At 43.7% G+C, this 21,336-nt stretch overlaps 1 protein-coding gene across 1 annotated transcript; it reads right to left on the bottom strand.

The window, feature by feature from the left end:
- Nucleotides 1-2,660: 2,660 nt before the first annotated feature.
- Nucleotides 2,661-20,548, bottom strand: LOC111836521 (xaa-Pro aminopeptidase 2-like). Its single transcript, XM_072717298.1, has 21 exons — nucleotides 15,998-20,548; nucleotides 12,157-12,224; nucleotides 11,942-12,052; nucleotides 11,795-11,858; nucleotides 11,400-11,504; nucleotides 11,041-11,127; nucleotides 10,647-10,790; nucleotides 10,282-10,383; nucleotides 9,949-10,030; nucleotides 9,575-9,776; nucleotides 9,174-9,263; nucleotides 8,311-8,420; nucleotides 8,004-8,081; nucleotides 7,836-7,907; nucleotides 7,606-7,666; nucleotides 7,449-7,518; nucleotides 7,215-7,319; nucleotides 6,830-6,889; nucleotides 6,539-6,615; nucleotides 6,190-6,279; nucleotides 2,661-3,294 (listed from the first exon to the last, which is right to left on the bottom strand). The coding sequence occupies exons 1-21, from the start codon at nucleotides 16,032-16,034 to the stop codon at nucleotides 3,157-3,159; spliced, it is 1,953 nt and encodes a 650-aa protein (XP_072573399.1). The 5' UTR covers nucleotides 16,035-20,548; the 3' UTR covers nucleotides 2,661-3,156.
- Between the last annotated feature and the right edge of the window lie 788 nt (nucleotides 20,549-21,336).

Raw genomic sequence — 21,336 nt, 5'->3', positions numbered from 1 at the left:
ACAGCATAAAGGCTAAATCTCTCTATATATTATAGTCTATCTATACTGTACTATTAGCCATATACAAGAGTGTATCTTCACTCGTCTATTCACATCTACCATGACTACATCACATGCTGTTAACCACATGACTAAGATATTAACTAAACTCACGAAGTTACATCATTAATTATACATTACTATTATCTGTTAGCCACATACCTAAGGTATTAGTTATATTCAAATATAATACAATTATATCTGACTTCGTATATTGTTGATCATTATATAAAGCTGGCCTTGTCCCCTCTGCAAAGGGTAACAAAGCTGTTTTATTCATGTTGATCAGTAACTGAGAGAAGGATGGTTAATTATGTCATCAGCTTCCATGGAAACATAATGGCAAATGTCCAGGTGCTTTTAGCTCTGACGCAGTCAGCTCCTATCTTCATGTCGTCTTTTTTCTTTATTATGTGTAACATTACTTGGCCTTTAGTGTCCACGAAAGGGAAGTAATGCAAAACAAATGTGACGTCTGTAACCACAGCGAACTGAAGGGCTTTTGAGACTGGAGGGGGCACTTTCTGAGTTTCTAGGCCGAAAACCTCAGAAAAATAAGGCCTGTTTTCAGCCAGGCGAAGCGGATGATTATTTCTTGAGTGACTTCCTGTGGGGCTTGTACTGTCTGCCAGGTGTTACTTGTCGTTTCCTGGCTGGCTCAGGGTATTTTGGAGCTTATGAGCTGGGTTTCTGTAATCATGCGATTGCCAAAACAACGGGCATGTCTGGCTTTGGAGAACCAAGCCAAAGGATGCCTAAATGTCTGCACATCGTGTTACGTCACACGGTTCCTCTTCTTGGCAGGGGGCACCGCTGCCCAGACGTCACTGTCATTGCTGTTGTAACCGCCAGAAGCTCACAGCTATCAAGAAACACCAAGCTTAAGGCATAGGTTTCAGTCAAAGGAAGGAAATAAGTAATAATAATACAGTTCTGGAAAAAATTGAGACCGCTCTGTATTTTTTAATAAATCTGCATTTTTAAATCCTGGTTTCATCCTGGTTCTGCTGGCAGAAGCTACACTGAGCAGCAGGCTGCTTCCAGGCTCAAAGTTTCTAAGACAGTGGGACACAAGAACAACGTGAAGCAAGAGAAACTGGCAATAACCAAAAACCACCCAGGTAGAGGGCGGAAGTGACTTTCTAATGGCAGAGATAACTGTCAACTTTTCTGGCAATGTCTCATAAATTGGAGCATGACCTCAAGTGACCTACAAAAAGAATGGGAAACATTAAGTGCAGGTGTGAGGTGCACTGCTAGGACAGTCCATAACAGGCTCCTAGAATCAGGACTGAAGACCCTTAAAACAAGGAAGAAGCCCTTCATTAATGAGGAGCAGGGAAGAGCCAGGCTGGAGTTTGCAAAAAAATTATATTTTATATTAGCATACCTATAAATTGAGATATGAGTGAAACTGAGCTGAGCATCATTGGGGCAGTGTCTGGGGGCCTGGCTGGAGCCCTCTGCTCTCCCCTGGGTGGGTCATTCTGCGTACTCCATTGGCCTGCCAGCCTTACACTTCTTGAGGCTGTTTATTGCACTTTGGCATAAACAGCGACACGGTGCTGGGTCTGAATTCCACATCTGTTTCTGTTGTGTGAAGATTGCCTTTACTCTGTTTCTTCACAGTTTCCTCCTAGACCCCATCTATAAATGTGCCCTGTTATGGACTGCAACCCTGCCCAGGGTTCTCCTCAACCCTGTACCCCTTGCAGTCTGAGACAGACCCTGACCAGGACCAGCAGATGAAAGATGGTTGCATGCTTTCTGCAGTTAAAGGTATTTATATGCTTCGCCTTCCATTGGGTCATGTGGGCTGGAGATTAACCTTGAACAAAACACCTGTACTCCGGTCTCTAACTCTTTCAGCGCTGTATACACATTCACAGTTTGTCAAATTGTGCTTTTTTTGTGGTTTTGAACTGATGTCCTCACTGCAAAAAAAACAAAAAAAAAAACAAAACAAAGCAGTGGAAATAATCTGCTGTGCAGCACAAGTACGCCGCTGATAAGGGCTTCCCTGGACACCCTCCCGTCCGAGGGCTCTGCTTCTGGGGCCCCGATTCTCCGTCAGAGATAAGAATCGAAAGGCAACAGAGAAGCAGACGGCCGGAAGCGCCGCTTCGTGCTCCTTCCTGCCGAGCTGACGGAAAGGTTGCCCAGGCAACAACCAGAGCTCTGCCGGAGGTGCTTCACATGTGGCCGAGATGCGGCTTGAGCTGCTCACATGCTCCACTGCTGTGCAGTTTTCGTACATCGCAAACAACGCACGGACACGGCCCTGTCAGGTTCAGTCCCCCCCCCTACCCTTTCTTAGAATTGCACCCTGAGGACCTCTCCTGACCCCTGCTGCAATATCGATACCTCATTGGGCAACACGTTCAGACAGCCAGTAAACAGCTGATGCAATGCTGTGTTTCATTTCTATAGCTGCTGCCCATTAGCAAAGTAATAAGCAGAAGTTCAGGTTGGCAGAACCTCCCTTCTCCATTAGCAGTTCTGATTTTAGTCACCCGCTGGGGTGTTTGGTAACTGAAGAACGTCACTGAGTCAAGCTTCACTTCCAAACACTACTATCGCTGGAACAATCTCATCGTTATAAGAAGCTGGTGCCGAGAATGTGAATTTTCAAGGTTTTATTGAAGCTCAAACACATGGATGAAGTGAATTGCTAGATGAAACAGCTGTAAACCCGCAATCAGAGGTGGAGATTTCAGGTCCAGAGAGTAAAAAGTTCAACCAACCAGTTGAGTATAAAGAGTCACAGTCACAGAGTACTCAGCTGGTTCGTTGAAACAAAATCTTGGTCTGGATTTGTACTCTCTGGACCTGAAATCTCCAACTCTGCCTGCAATGCATCAAATACTTTAGAAGCATGCTGAAACAAAATAGCTGGGGCCTTAGTGATATGAAACTGAGAAAGGACCCGCAATTTGGAATAGTTACTCAGTTATAGCTCAGAATAAAATGCATCTGGAGAGTTAGCTAATGAAACTACTGTAGCAAAAACCAAAACTTTGATGAGTAAAATGTTTATTCAGAAGAAGCTGCTGCATTACAAGTCAGCTAAAATACTGTCATGTGAAAGCATCTCCATCCCTTGAAAGTGAGGCAGCTTCACGGCACCATGGCAACAGGAAGGAGGGGCTCTGTGCTCCTCAGCAGCCACTTCTGCTCCTCCCAGAGAGCCTGCCGCTCCAGCTCGGGCCCCAGAACACTACGGATCTTCTTGTAGTAGGAATCTAGCCACTGCAACTGGAGAGGGGTAATCACAGGCTGGGTTAGGGTAATCAACCCTGCTACAGATATTACACTGTGCCAGTACCTATGAGTCAACGGGGGGACTGATGCCAGGTCTGAAGACAATGGTGGAAAAAAGAGGTGATGAACATGTGGAGGGATGTTGTATATGGCCAACATGGTGCTTCTGAGTGGTGTAAGTGTGACTTTAATCTCACAACTATTTAGCACCTGAGGAGCTGATGTTAAAGCGGTAATAGCATCCAAATGGCTATATTATAATCCACTGTGAAATGGTTCTTCATCAGGTCTCTCTAAATCTGGGGGCTGCCAGTTCACCATCTAGCAGAGGCAGAATTCAGTGTAGTAAACATAGTGTAAAATACAATAACAAAAAAAGGTCCACAAACCAAAAAAAAATAAGAAAGAAGTAGTGCTGATGGTCACAATGACATACACAGCCAACAAGACAGCTGATATGCAACCGGGCAAAGGTCCTACAAGTAACAGGCACTCTACTGGTCTACTGGAGGGATGTTGCACCACAGGATGCAAATGCTGCCTCAGGCACTGATCCAGAGTGTATTATAACTGTTTCATCAGGCTTGGTGACATTGGACGGTGTCGGCATTCAGTAAGAATTCTCACGGCCTCTGAATTGGCATCCTGGAGGACTGCAGTCTCATCAGGATAGTAATGCTAAATATGATCACTCACAGTTTACTGGAATTTACCTGTGGCCTGTATCACAGAACTGGTTTAACAAACTCAGGGTTAGAACCTAAGTTTCAGCTTAACTAAACCAAATATGCCATTTGCAATGATCAGCCAAACACATATGTATTAATTGCAACAGGGCTATGTATTTCACTGCAGCAGGACAGAGAATTACTATAGATAAATAGGAAAAATTAAAATGTACAATAACGATGAAGTGCGACATTGTGGCTGGCACCAAAGCTAGAAAGGCGTGTTAGCAATGGATTGCTGACAACATAAATGTATATATGCAGTCTGACTGTCGCAAAGAAAATGTCCATAATTGTCGTATTTCCAAACGTTTGCTTTGTGGTTTTCGTAATTATTCTTAGTCATTTTATTCACTTCTTATTACTCAATATTAAATGAACTTGTCACCTTTCAAAACAAATTCAATATTCCTTTATCCAATTCACATACATGTGCATAACCCTAATCCCAACAATCGCAACCTTAACCCCTAACGAACCCTAACCATAACCATAAGTAACCAAACTAAATATAAGACTTTTAGTATTTTTAGTTTTGTAATTGCAGTCACAGATATTAAATTGAGTTTCCTCTTGTAGGGACTGAAAAAACGCCCCCCATAACGTTAAAATAACAGGTTGTTTAATCAAGATTCCCACAATGTAATACATACATGGACACAAGGTGCTGACATATTTTAGGAGAGCGACAACCTTGTTAATTTATAATTACACCATTCAAAGTGCAAAGGGTAGAATTAATGGACTAATAACTATATAACTAAATGAGACAGACACGTCCAGTAACGTCATTTAAGCAATGAACTATGGGGAACAATGCACACCACTTGATTATCAGATTATGTATTTCTATACATCTTTTATCTATTAATAATTGCACTGTGTCCATTCACCACCACTGACTGTAAGACAGGGACAGATATTGAATGTAAACATTATTTATTTATAAGGCCCCAGCTTATGTATTTTAATGTGAGCATTAAAATAGTCATTAAAATTGACCTGTAATGTGATGTGGAAAACCAAGAGTTGCTGTTAACTGCTGAACCAATATCTCGTTACAGTAGAGATTGACTTTTTTTGTTTTTATTATCAAGATTTAGCGTAGATAGCAAGAGGGCACGAAATGCAAAAATGATCGGTGGGCATCTCTGCCTGTGGACATCAAAAGTCTATGATGAAAAACTGCCTGACTTGCTTATTGAGAGATATTACAGTCATAAAACTGAATAACGAATAAAAAGCTAACGTTTATGGTGATCACAGGATTTTCATGGACAAGTCAGTTTGGGAATGCCCTTGTTATGCCAGGTAATGTACCGACTTCTTATCTCTGATTGGTCCAAGTGCTGTTTGTGATCCTTAAGCCTGAAACTTAACCTGCTCCGGAGCAGGTTTGGCGTGTAGCAGGAGTTGCCATGGTGAGGTAACCCACTAAGAAGTGAACCAGAATCGTTATATTGTAAAACTCAGTGTTACTTCTAAATAGGCCTTACTGCTATCCAGCTCAGCAAGAAATCCTGTCTCGTGATACAGGCCATCTGAAGGGCCGAGTAGATCTAATGCTCAGCAGATAAATGTACCCACAGAATAACAAAGCCGCCAGAAAGGCTCACCGTGGGAAACAAGCTTAAGGTACAATGCCACACATGTATGGTGAGAACAGAGTGAAGGATGACTCATCTGACCATATGACGTTTACACAGCTCCCTGCAGCACCAACGTCATGAAGGCCTTTTCATGTAATGAGGGGTTTGCAAGCCGGCTGCTCACTCCAGCCAAGTCACCTTTTGCTATGAAGTCTCACAGCAATCACTTTCGAAGTCACTGAGGTCTTCTCCTCAGCCATTGTAACTGAAATAATTGACTACAAATCCTATTATACACACAGATGAAATCTTAATTCCATAGCTAACTAAGGAACTCATTTACCTGAGTGTTTATTTTATTTTTGTCATTATCTCTCCATTGATGGTGCCAGACTTCTCAGGACAGTATGTTACTGGCTAATTAGTGCAATCACTGATGTTCAAAAACATGTTAATTGCAGACAGAGACAGACTGGAAAATGAGTCTTTATTTAGCATTGGAAGAGTGGAAGTGATTAAGCTCATTGACAGATGTTTCACCCACTTCATGTGACTGCTTAGGTTGTTCTCACCTGTTCTGGGCTCAGAAGGGAAGTGTCAATCAGCTTCCTGTCGTAAGGCACCAGTGACACAGTGTCAAAGGTCAGGTACCCCTCACCATGCTGACAAGGGAAACGGACACAGATGGGACATTTAGTGTCCCTGTACCCCTCCTCCTCCTCACCCTGCTCCTCTTCTGGTTAGCTGACACACGTGATGTGGTTTCAGAAATCACAGCACCCCTCGGTCTCATTAGATCACTTCCATCAGTAGTTTGCTCCAGTTATAATCATTAAACAATAGACTTGATAAACATTCCTTATATAACTTGCATGGAGAGTCCCACTAAAATCAAGCTGGCAGAAGAGACATGCACTGTACCTTTGTTTCAACAGCTACCACAACTGCTACATCTTCAATCCTTATTCCAAACTCATTCTCTCTGTAATATCCTGGCTCTGCATGAAAGACAATCCAAATCAACCAAGATAACAGGAGGATAACAGTAAAATGTACAAACAAAAATATCAATACTATAAGAATATTTCTGACTGACTAATATTTAAAGCCTTCATTGTATGTCCTGCATGTTCTATAGATGTAAACAAATCAGTGACATTTGACTTTCTTAATGGAGCGACAGAGTTCCAGCCTCTACAGAGGTTACCTCACCTATGGAGGTGAACATTCCCTCGGTAAATGGGATGTTATTGCTCTGGAATCCCACCGGCCCTGTGGGAGAGGCATTTATTACGATGGACCATTGTGACGACACTTACAGGATCAGTCTCACTGAAGTCTACCACATGTACAAAAAACAGAACTAAAACAATCGTTTGTTTGTTAATTTTCCCAACGTAATAACTAAAATAGTGAAGAGGAACAAAGAGTCCCATGGCAATTTTATACATATTAAGAGCAAGGGCAAGGATAAGCAGCATTTTGGTAACACTGTGGACAGATAAAAGAGTGAGGTAAATACAGACCAAAAGAGTAATCTCTATTGTTAAACACCTTAACAGTACAGATGACACCAAAATTTGAAAAATGGTCTTACATTCATGGACACCAAAATAGTTCCCCACGCCGTGCCCGGTGCCATGACCATAGTTGAGGCCAATTTCCCATAATGCCCTGCGTCCCAGCATCTCCATATTCATGCCTATAGAAAGAGATATTTATGTTGCTACATCCAAAGGTCTCAGGGTCAAAGACTGTTTGAGAGCTTGTAAGTGAAGAGTGACATCTTGTGGAACATTAATGAACTATTTAAGCAATTTGTTTTACTCACCTCTGGTACCCGTAGGGAAGATGGTACGCGATATCTCAATGTTTCCCATCAGCACACGCGTAAAAGCCTCCTGGGCATGTAAAGAAGAACCGAATCAGAGGTCGAGGTTTCTGGGCTCTTACCCATAATGCCAGGTTCTGAGTTCCCTGAAACTCACCTTCTGAAAGTCGGTGGGAGTACCCCAGTGCACAGTCCGAGTGATGTCAGTTGTACCATCTCTGGAAAGAGTGATAGACACACAGGAATCTGAGTAGAAACTTACATCCGCATGGTATCAGTATGAAAGACCTGCCTCTATTGATGATTATTAGTTTCAAAAGTTTATAAGGAACCCATTGATCTCTCTCGCAAAATGCACCGATACTTGATAGGATCATTCAGACTCACAGATACTGGCCACCCGAGTCAAGGAGAAACATCTCATTCACGGTCAGCGTGCGGCAGCTTTCGTTGGTGGGGCTGGGAGACACATCAGCAAAGAGCTCAGCTCAACAACTCGAGTGGATGCAGCCCAAGCCCAGCAGAAGGACATCAGGAGGACTAACTGGCCCATACCTGTAGTGGGCCAGGGCAGCGTTGGGCCCACTGGCCGATATGGTTTCAAAGCTGGGTCCCTTGTTGAAGTTCTGCTTGCTGAAATGGGAAGGACACCATACAGTAAGTGAGAAACGGCAGGGCCAGGGGGTGGATCCGTATCTTAGCGGAGAGACGTCTGTCTCTCTGTCTGCCTTACGGGTATATGAAGCGGGTGTGTGTCACTGTGGCTGTTTGAGATCCCTGTATAAACCATAAAGCCTACAGGGGCATTAATGTCTGTCTCTGCATCCACAGGCTGGTATTTCACATGATGAACTATCATCACCTGCGACACTCGTCCACAAAGTGGGCGGCGGTCAATTCTGTCTCCTGCCCCTCAGGGACAGTCTTCTCCAGCCTGGTCAACAGCTGGATGACAGCGACTGCATCCCTCACCTGCAGGACAGGTATGGAGACCGTGATACAGCAGCCACATGGTCACAGAATAGGCAATACCATCAAGATCATTGGAAAGGGGCTGTGTTCTCTCAGTCTATCCAGGATAAAATTACCTACTGGCAGAAGTGTAGCTACAAGACAGGCAAGGCAGGCAATTGCCTGGGGCCCCGAACTGGGTGGGGGCTCTTGGGGGCCAAACAATTATGTAGTACATTGCAATGACAAATATGTTTTTTTGTATTCTGTTTTTCACAAATGTGATAATAAAGGACTTGTATTTACTAAATTCTCTTTGTTGGTATTAATTCAGTGTTCACGCTAAAGTAATGGCGGTAAATTATACCGTGAAGGGGGAGGGCAAGTTGCAGAGCCCCATGGAGTTATTTTGCCAAGGGCCCCCAAAGGCTCTAGAATCACCGCTACCTGCTGGAAACACGTGAAGGAAGACAGAAGCTATTCCCTCCCTCCCCCACCTCTGAGTGCAAACAAAGATTGATGTAGATATTAATGTGAGACCGGCTTACAGTACAAATCAGGACTGTTTACACAAACTACCCTGAAGTGATGACGGCCCAGACAGTTCAGCAGCTCAGTCCATAAGTCCCCCTCCTCAGCTATGTTTATTGCACCATGCTAAGCAGCTCCAAAGGCACTAAAAGCTCCAGATCCATAAAAAGTGCCATAAAGTGTGTTTTAACGGCGGAGTGACGGAAACGTGGTGCCGGCAGCTGTGACGGCGGCCATCCCTACATGAGCCTGCCTCAGCACCCGCTCCTCTGTCTCGTCCTTCACCGCTTTGGTGATGAGCACTGGGGAATATGCGCTGGTCAGCTGCTTCTCCTGAGGACAGTGAGATGAGGCTAAATTTTAACGTATCTACTGCATCACATTATGAGGTTGCTTAACCCCATAGTGTGGCAGCCATGCTAAGTCAGTTGACCTTTTAAACTTCATTTGTTTGTTTTTCCATAGCAGGAAGAAAGCTAAATAAAGCAGTCAATAGCTTGGGGATGGTAATCTACTGTCTAATGACAGAGAGGCTCATGAATTATACTGGCATTTTGTTTGGTTTCCTGCATGTTTGAAGAAATCAACCTATGTCAATAACTCGGCAGAGTCTGTCGTTCCTGGTTCAGGAAGAGGTGCTTCACCTTTGGGCTGATGATCTCAGACAAGCCGCGGGTGGTGAACTCAGTGCCGATCCAGACTCTCACGCCAGGCCCCTCCACGTAGCCCTGGAGCTCGTTACGCACGTTGTCGTAGCCTGGCAGCTGTACGCAGAGGGAATCCTGACATGACGCATTCAGGTAGGCATGCAGCTCCTCTGTCACTCGCTGGTTGTGTACAAACAGCCTGAGTTTAAGAAGGACAGAAGGAAAATTTCCGTGAGATGGAAACAGAGAGAGAGCAAGAAAAAGATGTGTGGGATGACATGAAAATTGCCGTGAGGAAGAGTGGAAGATGTTCATCAGCCATCAGGCCTGTGATGTCATGTGGCCCATGTGATATGGCGCCTTCCACTTGCCAGATGTCGTCCTGGGTCAGCAGGGTGTAGGAGTAGAAGAAGGGGTTGTAGGGGATGTCATTACCACGCAGGTTGAAGAGCCCTGGAACACAGTAGCTGTGAAAGATGACTGTACACAACACTGGTTACTCAGGTCTTCACTTAATATACTTCTGAATATCAGGAATCTTATTAGAAACAGACAGATGTATAGACAATTATACTGGACTACACTGGACCGTCACTTTTAGAGATACTAAAATGTTCTGGTGCCACAGATGTTCCCAGATGTTTGTCAGTCTAATCAGCTGCCAGCTGTGCCAGGCGGTGTCGACAGGTGTGTCCAGCTCTTACAGGCCGTCTCGTCCAGTGCAGACAGCAGGATGGCCGTCGGCTTGTAGGGATTGTCACTCATCTGCTGCCGGATATCCTGCACTTTCTCCTGCCAGGTTCTCTCTGGACCAGACGGTGTTCAAAGGGCAGGACAAATAAACACAACAATAAGGGCCCTTGCTGCTAACGGAGTCATGATGAGTTTGATAGTGCCTTCATGTATGTGCTCTCAGATCGAGGGGATTTAATCCTTTATCAGAATCATAACAACCCACAAAGACTATACAAAGATCTAATTATACCGTTTACGATCCGTTCCTCTTGTTGTGCCCTATAGTTTTCAGGTCTCTGTGGCCATAGATCTGGGAACGGGATTACCGACACACCGATGATGTTGTCTGGGAGGCGGAAGAGGTTTTCAGGGGGAAGTGGGGGACGGTCTGTCCACACTTTGTCCACCAAGTTGTCAGGGAGGGACTTCAAGGATCGGTTGGTTGAGGCCAGCTTACTGTTAAAGGCCTCAAACGTGTCTGCAGCCAGTGTGGTGAGTCAGAAAGAAATTGTAAAGAGTCAGAGAAGAAATAAATACATGAAGGCATTTGTGTGAAAGAGTCTAGTATATCAATTAAGACCCTGCCCTTGTTTTACTTACTTGACAGAAAAACCCCATACCCAACCTGATAAAGTATACGGATGCAGGCTAATCCAGGACAGATCAAGCCAAGTGCCAAGCAACTGAATCATATTAGTTAATGTAAAGTGTCTCCTGCTATCACTCACCAACAGAGAAAAGAAAGGGGTCAAAGCCGATCTCCATGCCCTCTGGAACCTCCCGGATCAGCCAGTTTGCAATATTATCAACGGAGGCTGCATGATAGTGGAAAATGCCGAGTCAGTTTTGAGTAGATTGAAGCCTCCTCAAATTCTGGGTAGTATTTAAAATAAAGTCCATTCCACTATACACATTTCTCTTTCACATCATTCAGTTTTTTTTTGCAGAATAAATTCAGTTACCCTCTTCTGCAAAGTAATACACATTCATTTACACATTACAGAAAATGACAGTGCAGCAAGCCACACTTGCAGCGAGTATGACTGGGCCTTTTGTGAAGAAGAGCTCTCCAGTAGGGTCCACTCACAGTCTCTCACCAGCTCCCAGTTGCAGTCCATCTGTCGCTCGGCCTGCACCCAGTACCGACTATCAGTCCACAATACCGCCTGCGTCTGGGTCACCACCGCTGTGCCTGGGGGGAGGAGGGAGCCTCAGCCAATCACAGCCACCTTCAAAGGGTTTAATACCTCCAGTAACCGAGTCCTTCCAGGATGCGTTCAGTTAGATGTCAGTAAAGGTGAAGAAGTCCTTCCAAGATGGTTAGTTAGTAATGATGAAGAAGTCTATCTAGGACGGTTACAGTTCTCCCTTTGCTGTTCTCCAGCTGGATGCTTAAGATCCATAAGGCTTGAGGAGAACAAGCCACACGGCCAACAATAGACTAGACACATGACGATAGAGCAGGGTGATGGCAGGACATACCAGCAGATCCAGTGAAGCCCGTCATCCAGGCCCTCCGAGCATCGCGTGGGGCGATATATTCACTCTGTAGTGGAGGGAGGAGGTGTCACTCTTGCTGGCTTACAGAATAAGGTCATGTGAATGTGGATTGGGGTGGAGAGGGCTTACCAGATGGGCATCGGTGCCAGGGATGATGTAGGCGTGGATGCTGAGCGGAGCCATGGTCTGCCGTAGAGCGATGAGCCGCAGGGTGCTGTTGATGGCTGTGGGGGGGATGTACTGAAACACAGAAGGAAAGGAGACTCAGAACACAAATGCATAGCTGCAGAGGATGGAGGGACAGCATTTCTGAGTATAGTGCAGCAGGGGTAGGCCTGTCCTACTGGTGGGAAGGCTGAGCAGTTCCTCTCCATGTCCACACTGCTGTGGCACAAGACAGTGTTCAGGGTTCCTGCAGAAGCATTGTGGGAAATAAAAAAGGAAGTTAGAGATTTCTGAGTTGACTGTTTGCACCAAGGAATTCATCTGCCTGGAGTAAGCATAGCAGGATCAACTGCGATTCTTTACATCATCTAAGGTACAGTAATACTTTAATATAATGAGTCAGCTTGGGTGTAGAATGTACCAGTAGTGTCAGCTTGAAAGAGGACTTGAGAAATTATGACCATATATTGCATATTGGGCAATAGTTCCAACCAAGAAATCTGATTGGACAAGAGAGTTCTATCAGAGTATAACTGCACTCGGATGTTTCACATCAGCCATATCACGATGCTTTAAAGGTGTATCTAAAAACCATTATATGACCTCATTTCCATGAACACAGAGTTGGTGCTGAGCTGGTTCTGGCTCAGCGCCTTTTGAGAACCTGCCCGCATTTCCATCTGTCTACAAAATGAACGTAGACTGAGAATAAAGTAAAGGTTCATATGTTGTCCGTTTTGTTGGATTTAAGTTGATCTGTTTCGGATTTTAAGTTTTTATAAGCTGTGTTTTCAAAGTATGATGAATGCCATATTCAATGTTGAATATAATGCATGACTGTTTTGCACGGGTATCATTGCATGAGAACAATTAACACCATGGGCTATAGAAAACTATGAAGACATTCATGCTGAAGAAACTGCATCTCCTAAGGAGGTGGTTAATGGACAAACTGAAAGTGACGTGTCATACCACTGATGGTCAAAGTACATGTTAACCTGTGTGATTTTCCATTAACTGATGATCGAATGATGGAAAAAATATAAATAACAACAATATGTGTTTTCTAGATTCCTTTGTATGGAAGAATTTCAGGAACAACCATTCCTCATTGACTATGCAGTCTAATTGTAGTAATAATAGGTCAGGTGATCATGTATATGATTTATCCTTAGTTTCTTCTTATATTCATAACATGTATAAATGATCTTCATGTTGGTGTGAAATGAAAATGATTTCAAAACAACTCCTAAAACCACCCCAGTATTTGCAGCAACCATCTAATAATTTTTGACTAGATTAATAGCACAAGCACCTTGTTTTGATAATCAATACCTCATTGAATTATTTAACTATTCATCAATTTTCTGGTCTCCAGTTGTTAGCATTATAAATAAAATGTATTATTATTCTTCTTCTATTCAGAATCGTGGGGGGCTCCAGAGCCTACCCTGGATGCTATGGGCGCAAGGCAGGGAACAACCCAGGATGGGACACTAACCTATCGTACTGCACACTCACATGCCATTCATGCCAAAGGGAAATTGACCTTGGAATGTTTTTTTGGACTGCGGGGGGAAACCAGAGTACCCAGAGGAAACCCCACAATGACACAGGGAGAACATGCAAACTCTGCATGCTGGTGGTGAAATTTAAGGAAAACATGGATTGGCTGAGGTGCCCCTTAGGAGAGGTTTGGGAATTGAAGTTCAGTGGTGCCTTGACCCACGAACAGTCCTGTTCACAAACAAATCGGGTTACGAACCAGATGTTTGAAATTTTTTTGTACCGGTTCACGAACCGTGTTTCAGGCTGCAAACACTCAAACATCCCCCAGAAGCGCCCCAAAGAACCACCCGAAATGCGAAGAAGTGTACATTATGCCTGAGAACGGTTGTGGAATGTATAAAAAACTTGTCGCAGATGTATGTCTTTACTATATCTCTTCAGAGGTCGAATATCTGAAAAAAGAAAAAAATAGAGAGACAGAACATTCTGTTATAGCGGTACCTTTCAGTGATTGATAAACATGTTTGTGATGGTGTTTAACAGTCATATATCTATACATAAAATTGCAGTACTTCACTAATAACATTAACTCCTATTTAAGTGTTATATTCTCCATTCACACATAGTGACAACTGCGTATTGTTTGTTTACAGTACAAACAAAGAAGTTCAACGCCATACAGCACGTGGCATCACAAAATGTACATAAAAATTTTAGCCAAATGAAAATTATGTACAGTATAATAAAATAAATCACATTTTTGAAATTACTGTATTGTTTTTGACTGTTACTCAGTCTTTTAATGTTAATTGTTTAGTTTTTTGGGGGTGATGTTTTGTGGTTCTTTTCTGTGTTTTCGTATCTTTCGAGCGACCAGCCCGCCAACAAGCATATGCTCAGATGTTCATTGGTCCGTCTTCCGTAAACGTATTGTCACGGTTGCGGAGAGGCGAGCAGGGAAGCAGGGGAATAGAGCAAGGAAGTCGGGTTGAAACGGGAATTTATTTGGGAAAGACGGGACCGGGGAATCACAACAGGCAACATTAATGACGAGTCTGGGGAAGACGGACTCAGACGAGGACTAAATACAAAAGACAAGCCACAGGTAACAAGCCACAGGTGAGAACAATCAGGGCGAAACAGGAGGTAATGAAGTGGGCGTGGCACACATCAGGAGCGGACGGAGCGGGGCGTGACACGTATGTTCTCTCTTTCCCTTTTTTGCTCTTTAAGGTTATTTTAATTTAAGTCTATATTCTTGGTCACAGAAAAACAAAAAAAAATTTAAAAATCCAGTGTTTCTGAGGTTTGAACAAATTATTTGTATTTACATTATTTTAAATGGGAAAAATTGATTCAGGTCGCGAACTGAGTCCTTGAAAGAATTAAGTTAGTGAGCTGAGGTATGATCTAACATCCATCAGTAACTTTTAGAGCAGTGATTCTCAACCCATGGGTCGCTGCAAGTTATGAAAGGGTCGCGAGGCACAGCTGGAAATGTAAGCATTTTAAAACCAGCAAGCTCCTATGCTGATCCACAGTCAGATTTCCCAGCCCCAATCCTAGAATTAACCTATATAAATGGGTTTTGGGTCTGCAAATGCTTAGCGCAAAACTAGTGAACACTCAACCAATCCAAGAAGCCAGGATTCTTAATTTAAAATTCACTGGCACATCCAATCAGATTTGTACGATAGGCATTGATTGGCACAAATTGCAGTGTGCACTACGTGCTTGATCATAGTGTTAATTTAAACCTATACTTGATATATGGTCACGACTAAGCTGGCATGGTAAAAATTGGGTTGAGGTGCAAAAAAGGTTGAGAAGGGTTGTTATCGAGAACATAAGAAAATTATTGTTAGTTGTGGCCTGATGCATCTGTGCTTGTACAGTATAAGGTAGAGTGGCATCCCTTTCAGGATTTCCCCTGTCTTGTGCTCTAAGCTCCCTTGAACGGGCTCCAGGAGGACCATGACTCTTGGTTGCATAAGCGATTATAGGAAATGGAGAGTCACGTGATCATTTCAAAGGTGACTCCTATGGTTTAAGGCAAGTTTTGTAGAGTAAAGTAACAAAGGCAACAAGATCATCCTCTAGCTAAAGGCTTTACCTCTTGGTACTGTATGTAACCTGCTACTTTTAGCATCAAATTCCCGAGGAGAAACTCTCAAATGAATTGTGCTTCTTAAAAAGGAGTTACAGTAATGATGATCTCTGTACATTAATGTTTTGAGGAACTACTGTCCAGAACAAATGGCAACCCGTAATGAAGAAGTATTTACTACCTCCAGACATGGTGTTTATTGTTTTCTAAATGAAAAATGACACAAAGGAACGAGTGGATATACTATTAACTACCTTTTATCACACGTTTTTAAAAATCCACCCAAAGGTTTGCCTATCACTCCCAACACACAAATACACAAACAATCGCCCACATACACACAGTAGTGGCACATTCATTTGAAAACCCTCTTGGTGTATAATCCATAAAGAAACAGTTCTTACCTCCCAGAATGAAAGTAGTCAAAATCCAACCATGCATGCTTGAGCTGTCAGGTCACCAGTGTGAAGCCAAGGTTTCGCCAGCTTTCACCCTTTTATAAGCCTGCGGTCACATGCATTACCTCAAGTGGGGGGTCTCGATCATCTTCCTGAGAAATGTGGGTCACATTGGCAAACATCTTTGCATCTGTGCACTGAGTGGTACACTTCCTGTGATACAGGGGTTGCCAAATAGCTGTATCCTGTTGTATAGTGCAGACATTGCTTTAAATAGCAGAGGCCTCTGCAGAGTCGTTTTCTCTTACATTGATTCCTACTGTATCCTCATACATTCACTATGTAAGGGTTAATGTATGGCTTTTCGTGCCAGCCCCGCTAGGATTTTGCAAATCTGTGATTGTAGAAATCAGTGAATTTACACAATATTTGCAAGAGGATGCGACTTTTCAAATTTACCGCAGTTTTTCCACAATAAATCAACAGACTGCTTGCATTAAGGCTTTTGATGTTGTCCCCCACAAGAGGCTCTTACTTAAACTCAAAGCGACAGGTATTTTAGGAACTGTAGCGACCTGGATTGATAACTGGTTAACAGATAGGAAGCAGCGAGTAGTTATAAGAGGCACAATGTCACAGTGGGCCTGCGTTCATAGTGGGGTACCACAGGGTTTAATTTTAGGACCACTATTGTTCCTAGTTTACATAAATGATATAGACATCAATATATACAGTAAACTGCTGAAATTTGCAGATGACACCAAGGTGGGTGGTGTAGCAGATACTGAACTAGCGGCTCAGCAGCTACAGCGGGATCTTGATTTAATTAATGACTGGGCCGATACCTGGCAGATGAAATTTAACATAGACAAATGTAAGGTACTCCATATAGGGAGCAGAAATATAAAGTACAGGTATTTTATGGGACCTACTGAAATAAAGGTAGCTGATTATGAGAAAGACCTTGGTGTGTATGTTGATGCTTCCTTGTCTCATTCTCGCCAGTGCGGGGAAGCAATAAAAAAGGCCAATAGGATGTTGGGGTATATCTCCAGGTGTGTGGAGTTTAAGTCAAGGGAGGTAATGCTAAGATTATACAATTCCTTGGTGAGACCTCACCTAGAATATTGTGTGCAGGTTTGGTCACCATATCTGAAAAAGGACATTGCGGCCTTAGAGAAGGTGCAGCGTAGGGCCACAAGAATGATTCCTGATCTCAGAGGAATGTCATACGAGGAAAGGTTAGTTGAGCTAAATCTGTTCAGCCTCAAGCAAAGGAGACTGAGGGGGGACATGATCCAGGTCTATAAGATTCTAACAGGTTTGGATGCTGTTCAACGAAATAGTTACTTCAGCATTAGTTCAAATACAAGAACTCGTGGCCATAGGTGGAAAATAGCGGGAGAACATTTCAAACTGGATTTAAGGAAGCACTTCTTTACACAGCGTGTAGTCAGAGTATGGAATAGTCTTCCTGATAATGTAGTGCAAGCTGAATACTTGGGTTCCTTTAAATCAGAGCTAGATAAGATTTTAACAACTTTGAGCTATTAGTTACAGTAAGTTCTCCCCAAGCGAGCTCGATGGGCCGAATGGCCTCCTCTCGTTTGTATAGTTCTTATGTTCTTATTTGGACCACTACACATTCTGTGATGCCACTGCAGTGGGCATTTATGTATATTTCTTGCTACACTTCGCTGCTGTAAAGATGAGCACAGTGAGCACATCTCATTTGAGGAATTATATAGAGCTCAGATAAACATAGTTTACATAAAACAAACAATGGGCACTTTGAAAATGAAATCGTTCATTTTCCCCCTATGTATCTGAGTGTGCCAGATGTTGGAATAACTCATGATCAAACTTCCATGGATGTTAACCAGCTTTTAATAATATGGACAGAGAACCACGGTTTGGGAAAAATAGAGTGACTGGGCATGAGCTGACAAAAGCCTGGAAGGCATGGCACGCTGTGTCTTGGCATTGCATTTTAGGTCACACTGTGTCTTGACATACTAGTTCCAACATTTAACCAACAGATTCCTGGGAAAAGGGATGTCTCTTTGGGCTATTATTGCTGACCTGGGCCTACCCAGACTATCCAGACCGGGTACAGGATGACCTGGCATTTCAGGCCTTCTTAGAGGGCCTCTCCCCTGCGACTCTACAGCATGATCTCCACCTTGTGAGAGGAGCTTAAAGGGGCTGGACGACAAAGAGAAGGAACAATTGTGGGACCTACTTCAAGGCTACATGGACATATTGTATTCACTGCCAGGGATGAGGACAGCACCTGGACAAACTTTGTCCAACACTAAATAGACACCGGTGAGGCTGCCCCCAGCCACCTGTGCCTCCATTATCTGCTGCTGGCAAAGAGGTAGGCAGTTGAGGAGAAAGTCCGAAAGATGGCAGCAGCAGGAATCATAGAGCTATCCATAAGCTCATGAGCTGCCCTGCTGTCCTGGTCCAGAAGAAAGGTGGTAGCTGGCAGTTCTGTGTGGACTACCACTGCCTGAATGCCATCACCCAGACAGGTATCCCTTTGCTCTTAGTAATGTTGCCCTCGACAGATATCAGCTAATGTAGTTTATTATATGGCCACAGCAGGTACTGGCAGGCAGCCCTGCCAGCCAATGCAAAAGAGACGACTAAATTCACTCTGGCTCAGGGGCTGTGGCACTTCACTGTGATGCCCTTTGGGCTATGCGATACCCCAACCACCTTTGAGCGCCTCACGGAGAAGGTACAGGCAGGAATCCCCAGGAGTCAGTGTATTGTTTATCTAGATGATTTGCTGGAGCAAGTCTCAGGATTTTACCAGGCGCTGGACAACTTGTAGGACGTATTCTCTGCAATAAGGCAGGCTGGCCTGAAGCTAAACCCATCCAAGTACCATCTGCTTCGATGGTGGGAAATGCTCCTGTCGACAGTAGCTGGCTATGGTCTAGGAAAGGACAACCCTTCACTCAGCTAACCAAATAAGGAACTTTCTGGTATGAGCTTCCTGCTACTGTCAGTTTCTTCAAGGATTTGCAGATATGCACCAACTGACTACCAAAGGAACTGAGTGGTCCTAGTCCAAGGACTATTGTAGCCTATCACCTGCCATCACCCCTGATGTAATTCCCCAACCCTGCAACTCAATTCTGTTGGGCACAGATGCCCGTGATACCCAGATTGGGGCAGTCCTCTCCCAAGTCCAAGAGGAGAAGGAGTAAGTGGACACATATTTCATTTGCCAGCTAGTCAAACCTGGAAGGAATTATATCACTTGCAAAGAGCTCCTGGCAGTGGTGGCAAGCCTGAAGCACTTTTCAGCCCTACTTCTATGGCGAGTAGTCTGACAACTTCCAGGTGCCAAAGAGATAAGTCCGCTGTCTTGAGGCACTCTAGCCATACCATTTCAAGAACCAGTACTGGGCAGGCTGGCTCCATGGCAATGCAGATGCCTTGTCCTACAGACCCTGCAAGAGTAGAGTATAGAGTAGAGCACCAGAGTGCAGTGGCCAGGGTGTAAGAAGACTCCCGAGCACAGGGGATGCCAAGTTGGACCCAGAACCTGCACACAGCAACCCCCCTCATCACATCAGCAGCAAGACCTGACAACCAGCACTGGCCACAGCAACTGAGGTTCCTTACAACTCAGCAATGGAAATTCAAGCCCTTGACTTTGTGGGGTTATGGCAGGCCCAGAGGCAGACCCAGAGCTCTCAAAACTATAAACAGTAAATAATTCAGCCTTTACCAATAATGCAGCTAAATATCTACATGTTGTCACAAGGTGGCCTAGGTGTGAATCCATGGGGTTTACTGGGCAACACATGACGTAGACTATAACAACAGAGGTTACAAGTAAGACCCAGCGGGCACTGTGGCCAGCAACGACAATATGACCACTACAACGAACACTGTCAACAAAGACACCAAAGACGCCCGTAGATATAAAGGGTAAAACACAGGTGCAACACAAGTAGGGCAGGATAATTATGGGACACGATAGAGGAGGTAACACAATGGGTAAGCCTGACACATATAATAGAGCAAAATTAATAAATTAATGGCTGAATTTATATTCACTTTTCTTTGCCTCTGCAGCCATGCTTTTAAAAAATGCACAGCTTGGGAGTACATTAAGCCGTTTACACCATGGTTACTATGCATTTGGCTTACACGTTTGTACATGAAGAATGGACTTTGGGCTCAGCAGCAGGTAATTTCCAACTAACAGCTGGCTTATGGTCTTGGCAACGAACTGCTTTAGAATTAAAGTGGTGGCTTGGTTGTATTTAAGCAAAATGTTTAATAGTGGTAGGCTTGGGCAGTATCTAATATTTCATGCAGTTTGTCTTGCATTATCCCTTACTTAACAATCACCCACAATGGTGGGTGTTTTCAAAATGAACCTTCAGACAGAGCCCAGTACTTAAAGCCATAATATCATCAGGTGTTCCTAGGCATTTCTAAGCACACGGACATGCACAAACTTACGTAAATGGTTAGCTAGTTAGCTCAAAAAACATTACCAATGAAGTAGCAGTAATGTACCAACTAACCAGTTAAAAAAGGAAAAATACTCTCCTATATGCGTTAGCTTACAATCCCCCACAACTCTTTCCTGGTCAGGTGGATGGATTATTCCATAGGTATCTGGTCTTTATTAATATTAAACACATGATGGAGCAAGACGTATTCTGCATCATTAATCGATTGCAAAAGAGATGACCTGTTAACAGCAATGTTTTCGTGTCGATTTCTTATTTTTTTTTTATTATTTATTGGTGTACAGCACTTTGGTCAGCAATAGCTGTGTTTAAATGTGCTTTATAAATAAATTTTACTTACTTACTTATCTACCAATGACAAAAGTTTGTGCATTGATCCAGATGGAGAGATTGGACATGTAAGAAAAATGACATTTTCACCACTGTGGAGGACATGGTGATACCGCTGACTGTCAAATCGCGAGGGGGGTGTTCCACAGCGGCATTTCCCCTGGGTCTGATGATAGACAATCCCTGGGTGCCAATATTCAAAGTGTGTACCATCATCCTCATACTGCATGTTTTTATGATGCTTTTACCATCTTCTTTGGAACCTTTTTCGGTTGTAGTCAATGTATTCCATGTCTGTGTTCACTGTTTTGCTTCCTCAATGTCACGGATCAACCCTGGGGATCCCCAACTGACGTCAGGAAGACCACGCCTCCGGGGATTCCTTGATCCACCTTTCTCCGTTTTAACAAGCTGTCAGTTTCGCGCAGCTATACTGGGTTGTCCGGTTTCTCCGGTTTTCAGTGCAACCACCTACCGCAAGCTGTTGCAGGTTATTTCCAATTAAGGGAG

Source organism: Paramormyrops kingsleyae, chromosome 10 (assembly GCF_048594095.1).
Source record: "Paramormyrops kingsleyae isolate MSU_618 chromosome 10, PKINGS_0.4, whole genome shotgun sequence".
Taxonomy (NCBI): Eukaryota; Metazoa; Chordata; class Actinopteri; order Osteoglossiformes; family Mormyridae; genus Paramormyrops; species Paramormyrops kingsleyae.
This window is presented reverse-complemented; position numbering and strand designations above follow the sequence as displayed.

Excerpts from the sequence above, each read along its gene's own strand:
- LOC111836521 (XM_072717298.1), bottom strand. The coding sequence starts at position 16,034 with ATGCATGGTTGGATTTTGACTACTTTCATTCTGGGAG. Across the intron at positions 9,777-9,948 it reads CTGACCCAGGACGACATCTG|GCTGTTTGTACACAACCAGC; the intron begins GCAAGTGGAAGG and ends TCTTAAACTCAG. Across the intron at positions 9,264-9,574 it reads CTGAGATCATCAGCCCAAAG|GAGAAGCAGCTGACCAGCGC; the intron begins GTGAAGCACCTC and ends CACTGTCCTCAG.